Below are 11,167 nucleotides of genomic sequence, written 5' to 3' on the forward strand. Positions count from 1 at the left end.
CATACATAAACCTGCCTATATCTCTATGTTCCGATATCGTAAAATGTAATAATTTATAAAACAATTTGATTTTCGGTTTGTTTGTAACGATAGGCCTAATAATGTGTTCAATAAAATTGATCGTTTTGAGATGCCCCTTTAAATAAATATTATATAGGCCTAACGTCATTTGTGTTGTAAGAGCAGGTCTATTTTTAAGGGTCACTTTCCTGCGACCCATCACTTGTAAATAGGAGTTCCACTAGAATAGAAGGAGAATCCACTATGAAGCAGAGGGAGTAAGTAAGAAGACTTAGAATATTTAAGGGAAATATTATATCTCGTTTGGACCGGTCAAGAGTGGTTGGTGAATTTGACAGCCACTTGGTTTTAAAGTTAGAGGCCTATTATGGTTGATGAAAAACAATTTGAAATAGGCTTCAGTAAGTCTGTATGAAATTAACACCGTAGTTTCCGTCTGCAAGTCTGAAGTCTTCATTTCACAAAAATTGCGATCGTATTGTGTATAAGCAGGTTGTTGGTGTGCAGAAATATAATATTATAATGTAGGCTAAATACACTTCCTATTTTATGCACGAAATCATCACCTGCGCTCACCATATAAAACTTTACAAATTGATCAGTTTCTTGGTCAGGTTCTCCTTCTCACAAGTCAAAAAAATCAAGTAACAAGTTCATCACGTTGTTCTGAATGTTAACGTTTAATTAAATGTATAAATGTATTTAGCAAATATACCACACAAACAACCACAGAACACCTTGTTTTTTCGAATGTTTTTATTTCAAAGCTACGTGTGTTAGAAAACAAGATCGAAATTAGGTAAACCAGCACGAATCATAAAGCTACATTATGAAGGCTCTGTTCCTTTTATCTTTCCCAAAAAATTCGACTATACAGTTTACATGTTGCCATCCCTCGAATACCATAGGTCTACCTTGGATGTCATGGGTCATACCTTGGATGTCATGGGTCATACCTTGGATGTCAGGGTCATACCTTGGATGTCATGGGTCATCCCTTGGATGTCATGGGTCATCCCTTGGATGTCATGGGTCATACCTTGTATATCATGGGTCATATCTTAGATATCAGTGGTCATACCTCATTTTAGTCGTCGAACATGTGACTTTCTTAACATTTCATCACACATAGTGTGAAATAAACACTATAACATTTCGGTATATGTCAAAAAATAAGCAGAAGTATACGTATACTCATAGAACAGAGCCAACTGTTTAGTATTCTAATTTTGCCTTCAAAATAGGAGCCTACTTTAAATAATTTTGGCCATAACATTTATATATAAGTAAACAAAATAATATTTAAAAAATTACGATAAACGTATTAAATAAACTATGTTTAACGAAAGTAAAATATATTTTGGTTATAATAATCCAAAAACAAATGTTCTGATCACTGTTCACAATTTTTGACAATCTGTTTTTGTCTTTATTTTTAATTGTCACAACTTAAATACGAAGACATCATCACTGCCCGAAATAATCACAATCATTATTAAGCAAAATCATAGTTGCATAGAAGATGCTCATTCAAGTTTATAAGTAAAATCATAAAAATAGAATTCAATTCAAAACGATCTCAATTATTTCTCTATCTTTTAAATATATCATTTAGCATCAGAATCTTTAGGTAAACAATAACCAGTTGCAGAAATTCCCCACCCTTATAAGCAGCCGTTAAGTTGGCCTACATTACGGTTGTATTTACTATTGTCTGGTTTCAATACCATTACAATTTGTACTTAAAGTTTCTTATTTATTAAATGGGTATTAGACGTCTAGGTCTTAATTAATGCACGTAGTTTGAAAGAATACATTGTTTAAAAAAGCAGTAATAAAAAAAAACTTAATCTGGAAGCTTTTATTATCCCCGAAAGAATTACGGAGCGCAAGTATAATAAGCCTAATAATATAAGCAGCTTTTTGAATTGGTACAAAAATATACAAGAAATTGTCTTAACTTAATTATTCTTCTACAATGAATTAACAACCCTGTTTGGGGGCAATAATAATAAGCCAAGATAATAAGGATTATTCAGTCTCAGTACTTTAGTTTTTAAATCTGCGCTTTTGTATATCATATTGCTAGTATTAATAAACAAAATTATACAACGAAATTATGTTAGTGTGTTGATATTTTATAAGCAATTTGTTAAGTCAATGTTTTGTTATAAATGTAATCTTTTCTAGACTTCCCATGTTGTTTTTGCTTCGATCTCGGTTCCTGCGCATTTAAAGTCACCGTTCTGTTCTCCCTTCAGATAGTTGAAGTTACGCCCTCCTCGGATAGCTAATCTTGACATAGATATATACTCGAAGATGAACTTATCAGGTGTGCTTCCGAGGCTAACCGACTGGTCGTCTTCTACTACCCAATATTTTCCGTTCTCAGCTGTGAAAAGGAAGCAATACGGATAATGGTTAGAATATTGGTTTTGTAAAATGCTCACAACTATTTAAAACTTAAATGGGGCGAGTTCGACAAGTGTCTCTCACCGGAATCGCGCACTACGTGAGGCTTACTCTCAATTTAACTGTTATCTATGAGATAATTAAGAGATAATTTGAGCCAAAATAAGGTACATTCAGCTCAGAGATATAAACATCAAGAAGCTATCAATATCAATATTTACCCTGGAAGCTGTAATAACCGTCTTTGCAGGTAACTTTGTAGACGTCATATCGTGGTTTGGAGCATTCCACCTTTGATCTAGAACCATGACCAACAAATCCTTGTACTCCTTTCAACACCAACTGAGGTCGGTTGACCATCTGGAAGATAAAGAGGTCCTTATCTGCAGGTTCTGAGCTGTCCGAATTGGCGTAAAGATGACCACTTTCTTTCGGCCTGACGAACTTTCCATTACTACCCTTCAAAGCTACCTTGTTTTCATGATGTGACAATTCGAACTTGCAACCATTGTTTGATCTGCAATGGGAGAGTAGATGGTTACACATTATGTTTAGTATTATTATAAAGAACACTTAAAATCGTTAAGTAAAGGTGCGGAAAATCATGGTTATTTTTATGCGTTCTTTTTTCTTTTTGCTTGCTCTTATCTTTTCGTACCAAAGATAAGATGATGGTTGTTACGGATATTTTTCAGATGATATCAAGTCGAGTTCAAGTTAATCCGATACTAAGTCGAGTTCAACCCTTATTTAACAAGTTATATTTTGATTAAATGACAAACGTACTTGCTGCTGGCATCAGCTTGGATACCACCAGTAGCCTTCAGCTCCCAGTATTTATCTTCTGCGGTACGCACTGCCCATTTGCCCTCTGTATACTCAAGCTGCCATGTCTCTTTGTCATTGAAAGTACCTTCGGCGATATCCTCAGTATCCAAAGCGTGTTTGGCGGAAACATCCACACCTATGTGTAAAAAAGGTGGAACAATATTAATTATCACTGTAAATAAATTGTACACGGTATTGTGAATATTTTCATTTACTGTATAAGATTAATGAAGCACTGAGAAAGAAGAAGGGTCTCAATGTGAGTAACACACACACTGTTGGCCATATTCTTACTCCTTAGTTCAACCATGGACCTAGTTCAATCAAGCATTAATAGCAACAGCCATGAATACCAAATCTGGCACTTGTTGAAAGGCCTCAGACCAAGTGTACTAATTCGGTGACAAGCTGGTACGGAGCTCGTGCATTATGATGATTTAATATGAATATTGTGAAAGTGAACTGAAATTTATTAGTGTGATTTTATCCACCGATTTTCTAATGATTATAGAAGTAAAAGCACGACGCGCGGACCCAGACATTTCACAGAGGTAGTAGGCCTACACGAACAAAAACTGATATACAATTGTGGAAAGCTAATTGAAAAAAAAAACACCGATCTGTCTCTAGCAAATCAATTAATAAGAAACCGAAACAGTGTTGAATGAATATGTACGTTTCTGTTCCTAAAAACCGAATAAATTGCTTCCATAAATACATTTTACTTGCTAATTAGAATATAAAACCGAGAAACTAGTCTGGTGTCAAGTTCGAGGATCAAGAACCTGCCAAACCTGTTGAATTGATTACTACAGGTATTACGTGAAGACGAACGAGGCCTACACTTGATCTTTGACATTCTGACGATTTTTCATCTTTTGCTGACTGTTTATTTTGCTGATTCAGCATAATTAAACAAGAAAGTATTTAGGCATTCCAGACTGGTGGTGAGTCGACGCCTGAGAATGCAGAGCAAACACATCCGTTAATCATTCTAGGCACACACCACATCCTTCCAAATAGCATTGCCATTACTTCCGCTATAATTGTTGATTTTACAAAAATCTTCCCAATTATCATTAGGCCTATTCCAAAATGCATGGGTTAATTATAAAGGGGACCTCTTTCATGTATTTCACTATCTTAAAAGAATATTATGTGAGCTGGAACACATCAGGCCTATTCTGTTGTAGGTTGATGGTGGCTAATGATTGTGAGATGCAGAAGAAGAACAAGTAATTTATGTGAGATGACAAAGCAGTAAAATCGACAAAACAATAATACATGACGAAAATATAGTAGCCTAATATTATGTCACACGTTGCAAACCAAAAGACGCACAGTTGCTCATTTCCGTAGTAACTAAAACCTTCTACGACGATCCCTAAATAAAGGTTCACCTCGTTACCCCGGGGAAACTCCATATCATTTAAATTTATGATTGCAGACGTCGCAAAGCCACGAGCCATATGATGAATTCTAAAACATGTGCATTATCATGTCGATAAGTACGGAGTGGAGATACTGTACTGAGACGTATTCAAATGTTAAATTAAAAATACTTTCTATCATAATAAAGTATCATTACATTATAAGTATAATCATACGCCTAATAACAATTTAAATACCCATTCTCAATTACCAGTAATTGACTATTTAAAAAATTATAATCTTATATAGGATTATATAATACAGATGATGATAAATAAATACTGTTTCATACTATTATTTGAAACTCATTATATAGTAGATGTAAATATTCAAATGGATATTATTATCTAGCTTCAGATCGAATTGCCATTTTTTTAAACATATTACAAGGTATTCGTTGTATAACAGAGCGCAATTGAAACCTGATAGGCGTGACACGTGCTTTTCTACAAACGTGGCACACTGTTTTATTGTACGACAAGCACAAGGGCCCTTTTATTGTCTCGAGTTGTAGGCCTAACATGTTCCGGATGTAGCTAGATTATTGAATTTTAAAGTAAAATTTTAAATGAAAAGAAATGGATAAGATCCATCCACCATGATGTAAATAATTTATTAATATGGAAATATGGTCCCACAAAATGTAAAAAATCAGAGACGGGCCCCAAGCATGGAGTTATAATATTAGTCCCAAGGTAGGCCTACAAGATTTGGTAAACCTATTCCCAAAATATTGAAGAACCACATGTCTGACACAGGTCAGAGTTTACATAACTGATACAGTAGTCTACAGATACAAGCTGCCCTGTAGCAACAGCAAATAAGACCTGTAGGCAGAAACGTTTTCTCGGCATGGGTCTGGTTAAATCCCGGAAACCAAAATATCTTCCGGCTAAATACTTCCAGGAGAAAGTTTCACCATCCAAATAAAAACCAATCGAAAACAAAAAACGTTCTTGACACTTTCAAAATGTATTGTACAATCACATTTGTTTTCTAATCATATTTTTTAAGTAAACACTCAAAATTAAACTGAGAATTGTGTCTTTTCGACACACCAATAGTAGAAAATCTATTAAAAAAAGAATGATCTCATTCTCTTATATTGACGAAAACTAAAAATACATTGATAGTATTATTGATTTCAACATAACGAAATTTTCACTTTCAATATTACACACTTATTTGTAAATTACATTAAAATCATTCATATTATTTAAGATTTGCGAAATGTTTTGTACTGCAATAGTAAAAATTAATGACTCTTCATTCTTGTTCCACACTACGTAATGTCATACTTCACATTCATTGGCTTGGTACATTTGATGTTGATTAAAAATGTTTAAATAAAAACAAGACTGAATGAAATAGTACCGGGTAGGTGTAACAGATCTGTCTGCCATGCCAAATAAGGTAATATCAATACAAATTGACAGCTAGTGTACTGCATTTATTATTAATGAGGCGTGTCTAATGAATAAGAGAAAACGTGCAGTGTTGTCAACTGCTGTATTTTGCACTTTTAACTGATCATTAAAATACGATTTTGTACTATTATAAAAAAAGGTGTAGGCTACATCATTATAATTATTATTTAAATGACATAAAGAATTATAAACTAGGGAGGAGTGGAAAAGAAAAATGGCGACCACCATGGTTCTTCGCACGTGTTTTTAATGGACGTTTTATTGCCTTCGTATTTAATTTGATTAGTACGTATGGGGATCAATTTGCTGTAAGCGTTCCGTAAACAATTGAAATTCTAAAAATATTGAGTTATATTTCTAGGAATCTTACAGGCAAAATGATGATTATAAACAGAAAAACTCAACCCGATCTAGTGAAACAATGAATTTAATAGGCCTATAGTGATAAAAACCAGGAGGCAAAACTAATTATGAAATATTGAGTGTGTGTATGGACATTAAAACAATAGTTTTGAGACTTTTATCTTTTTATGAAACCGACACACAGCGAATTATTAGTTACGTTCAAACATCAGTAACTCATTCCTCGTTTCTTCATATATCACAGATTGTATGCCTATTTTTTTAAATTAGGATATTATAATTTTTCTCTTAACATATTTCCATGCTATTGCCCCACATTTGCCTCCCCTCATTCTCAAGATGGATCTCATTTCAGCAGATATGTTGAATACACTCAATAATGATGACTAAGAGTTAGCAATGCAAGATCTGTCAGAATCTACCTACGAATAATAATCATATCTCTACCATCTGTCCATGTATTATTACATGAAACAGTTCAAGGGAGGTATAAAGAAATTATAGAGAAAATATCTATAAAATATCTACACGGAGATTCGGGTCCACTGAGAGGACAAATACATTTAATGTTAATGTATTTATAGCGCTTTCCACAAACAATGTCGTCTCAATGCGCTGTAGATGTGGATTTTACACTTCTCAACTAAATGCTTCTCCCCCAAGAAGGGTCACGTCATGCCATGCCAACAATACAGTACTTTTTTCATATGTACAGTAGGCCTACCTGTAGGCCTAATATTTCCATTTTATGTTTGAGCATATTTTATGTATATTCAGCACTAGCCTAACGAGTAGGCCATAACTTTAAATCAATTGTGATTCTGTAAAGTAAACAATAACGTGTCAATAAAAACAAGTAACTCACTCATTTTATTACCGTTTAGACACACCGATAAAACAATGTTATCACTTTTCGGCCTTGTCAAAATAATTACAAGCAATTATAAACAAATAGATGGTTCTCCTCGAAATAAATTAAAGAACCTACAACGAAATGTATGTCGACAATGATGGAGGTACAATATAAAACTCAATATTTTGTATACCGATATACTCAATGCTTAATGCGTTGTTAAAATCGAGTACGTATTTTGTAATAATCTAACACGAGTTAGCGTAAAATGACCTTCAAAGATATTATTGCTACATTTTAAAACAATACCACTTTCACGATTCAGTAATATTAGTATCAATGTGACTTTGGTAAACGATTAAGGTGTGCTGGAAAGTTGTGCTGGAAAGTTGTTGTGAAAAGGAAAGAAGAAACTCCCTAAAGGAAGTGGGTTTGTCAAATGGTCACGTAAATCTTAAAACAACTTCCGGACGTTGAAGCAGTCAGTAGAATTGGAGATCATACAACAGGTCAAGCTTTACTGCCTACCAGTATCTTTATTGTATCGTATTATCTTCAAAGCGAAGTATTATTATGCTTATTTGAAGAATACAAAAGATATTTCAGATAATAGACAAAGACGAAATTCGTTTACAATAGGTACACACTCAGTACTAGGTTTATTCCCATGGTCATAGCATCTATACCTATTGTATGGTGCTGTAATGTATGAACAAAACATCTTCAATATTGGATGTTTATGACCCCCAAATTCTAAAAAATTTAGAAATTTATTTTGTCATCGACAAACAATGTCCTTGACATAGTTCTGAACTTGCCTTTTGATTCGAATCAACAGAGCAAGAATAATTGATATCGCATCCAGGGTGGTGTGTTGAACTAGCAGTTAGTTTCCTGACTAACACGGAAGTAGGAAATTGATAGAATTCAATTTTCTTGGCCTAGAACTTCGCATTTCTTCTGTAATTTTGTTCCTTAACCCCAAGTTCAGGGATTAACATTTTTACAAACTCGGTCTAGATTTATCCAATAGATCCATGGTAGTACTAAGGATGTTTCAGTTTAAACAGACGTTGTTTATATAGGTCGTGAAAGTAAAACACCTTGTTTAGAGAATAAATAGTGATTAATTAAATATAGCCATCAATTGATAGTAGAGCCCCACGTATTTTTCCTATATGAGGAGGTAGAGATACACATTTCAGTGGTACAGTACAGTAACCGTAGTCAGTATATTGCTAAACACTAATCGCGAAGGACAAAGTCGTGGATTAACTGAAATAGGAAATGGATTTAACAGAGATACTTTACAGACACCATCGGAATGATGATGGATATGGCAACCACCTGAGCTTGTAAAATGTACAATAAACACATGTTTGACATGAAAACTAATTTGTAAAAGTGGTTGGAAGAGACAGCCAGGAAACCAAACATTACACATGCAACCTGTTGACAATTTAAGGTAAATCAAGGCGCTTAGATCAAACAATGTGGTACTATTAAACTCTAATCAAACCACGGAGTAGTAAATTACCTAAACTGTTTACAGGTGTGAATGTTTTAAGCAGATCAATATTAGCCCAATGGCAGACAGATAAGAAAAACTGTTTCAACAAAGTCATTTGATTCGGACATCACTTTCAATTACTTCATTCAATAACATAATAGGTTCTGTTATCTTATCTTAGATACGATACTTCAAGTGCATAATTATGCAAGTATACATATTGAGCTTCCGAGTATCTGTTAAATGATAATAAATGTGTTTATTTAATAAGCAATACTAAACTATAATACAAGATGTTATGATATCAAAGTAATAAATAAAATCGTACCTTGTCGAGTTGATGCTACCTTTCCAGTGCTGGCAATCAGGATGCCTTGTGGGTGACTGTCTTCTAGAACGAATACCTCATCTTTCCCTGGTTTGGCCCGTGCGGCTTTTGCGCACTGCAGGGTGGCCTTGGGACCTATGGCTGCCATATACTTGCCACTACCGTGCTTGAAGGCAGCCTTACCCCCATGGAACTCTAGGATGAAGAGGCTATCATCAGTGGGGGAATCTACTAGACTTCCAGATGTACTCGCGTACTTGCCGTTGCAGACCCTCAGGGCGTAACGTCCACCGTGGAATTCTAGAGTGACGATTGCGTCCGCACCCCATGGGATAACCTCATTGAAGTGAAGTTCATCATCTTCTAAATGTGCGTACCTATCCCGAATGTTGCTTTTAATGTTAACCTGTGGATGTATATCCATATGAACTGTCCATAGTTGCTTCTCCTCAGCTTTTGTTGCGTTTGTGTTAACGGTATCGGAACAGCCTAGGTATTTATCGTACGGTACACTCTTGAAGGCCCATCTTCCGTCAGTCTGGGTCTCCACCCGGAATTTCGCGTCGTCCGTTTTTTCTTCTGAACACGTCACATTGCCCATTTTATCTGTGGTCAAGTAGTTGTTACCGAATTTCAAAAAGACGGTATCGTCACCTTGTTCTAAATTCCATCTTTGTTTTGCTTTTAACGATGTACCATCTGCATTTACTGAGTTAGCAAACCCAACACTCAGATATTTCTTATTACTATTGACTAGTCCACAACAATATTTCAATTCCGTCGTCATCTTTTCGGTTTCTTAATTCCTAGCAAGTAAGTGGGAATGTTACAATATATATCGCCTACCTCGTTCTGCAAGCTATTCGGTCGATGCGAAATTCACGTGGTATGTTAAGTAACGTATAGATGGGACGCTACACAATCTATAAAAGTAATGTTCAACTCAACGAACCTTCTCAAATTATCTTACCAACTACAGTAGTACAACCTGCTGAGTTACCTCCTTTATAATCGTACACGGTACATAAAATACCTCTTCCGGTAATTTTAGTAGATGAGTAAGCCAAACTTCACCGTGTCTGCTCAGGGGCGTTGGCTGTGGCCAGGAATCCACCATTCATCGAGCCGGGGTTCATGTCGAATGCTAATAACTCTTTTGTTGTTAGAACAGCTGAACGAACACTCAGTCATGCGCAATAGCACGTTAACCGGCCGGGTTGTAAATCAATACCGAGAAAGGATGCGTGTGCATCCGTGTGCGTGTACAATAAAACAGATATGTAAAATATTATGTATTACTATTTACGTGAAAATTGATTCTGAATATAATACCCACAAAACACTTGTCTTGTTCATCGAATTTTCGCAAGGTTTTGTTAGTTTCGCATGGTGGCCTAACGATAATAGTCAATAATATTGTGTTTATATACGAACGTGTGGGTTGACGCATGGAGAACAGACAGTAATGGGCTACTGACGGAAAAAGTATAGTATTGATATTAGCAATTACCATAAGTGTCTTAAATAAATCTTAAATTATCTTAACTAACTGATCACATCAATCATGTATCGAGATAGACTGCCTGAATTAAACAACTGAATTCAATGAATATCGTTATTTGTGTTTCACTTTCTGATGCAGCTATACACGGTGCCAGGGTGGATGCAAGCGCATATTTCGCGAATTATTGTTGGCCTTGTGCGTCATGGCGTTTGAAAGTCTAACGCATGTAATTTACTTAATTTCAATAGGCTACTGCACCTTAAAATAACATGCAATCAGGCAGAACAGTCTGTGCATAATTCTTTTTGTTTAATTTCGTCAACAATGCAACTTCTAACACCACGGTGATTGTTCGTAACTTTCAAGCGGTTGTCCCGATCAACCTGGGCATTGGCCTAAATATGGGTAGACTATACAATAACTGTACATCAAAGTTATTACGACTAACAATTAATTAGTCATTTAGTGATCTGAAATTTTATTTTGCTAA

General features: G+C 35.1%; 1 protein-coding gene across 2 annotated transcripts; it reads right to left on the minus strand.

Moving 5' to 3' along the window:
- Positions 1-759: 759 nt before the first annotated feature.
- Positions 760-10,390, minus strand: LOC144841494 (fascin-like). 2 transcript variants are annotated; one of them, XR_013612031.1, is made up of 5 exons: positions 9,174-10,390; positions 3,220-3,397; positions 2,655-2,950; positions 998-2,413; positions 760-956 (listed from the first exon to the last, which is right to left on the minus strand). XR_013612031.1 is itself a non-coding variant. In XM_078697849.1 (4 exons), exons 1-4 carry the CDS (start codon positions 9,958-9,960, stop codon positions 2,208-2,210), a joined length of 1,467 nt encoding a protein of 488 aa, XP_078553975.1. In that variant the 5' UTR covers positions 9,961-10,390; the 3' UTR covers positions 760-2,207. The 2 variants fall into 2 exon arrangements, 1 of the variants encoding a protein (XP_078553975.1); XM_078697849.1 differs by having other exon boundaries at positions 760-2,413.
- Positions 10,391-11,167: the final 777 nt, after the last annotated feature.

This window comes from Antedon bifida, chromosome 4 (genome assembly GCF_963402885.1).
Source record: "Antedon bifida chromosome 4, ecAntBifi1.1, whole genome shotgun sequence".
Classification (NCBI taxonomy): domain Eukaryota; kingdom Metazoa; phylum Echinodermata; class Crinoidea; order Comatulida; family Antedonidae; genus Antedon; species Antedon bifida.

What these genes read in the sequence shown, in the direction of transcription:
- LOC144841494 (XM_078697849.1), bottom strand. Translation starts at nt 9,960, where the DNA reads ATGACGACGGAATTGAAATATTGTTGTGGACTAGTCAATAGTAATAAG. An exon ending in CAAGCTGATGCCAGCAGCAA is followed by an intron (nt 2,951 to 3,219) that starts GTACGTTTGTCA and finishes CTCCCATTGCAG; the next exon opens with ATCAAACAATGGTTGCAAGT. An exon ending in CGGTTATTACAGCTTCCAGG is followed by an intron (nt 2,414 to 2,654) that starts GTAAATATTGAT and finishes TCCTTTTCACAG; the next exon opens with CTGAGAACGGAAAATATTGG.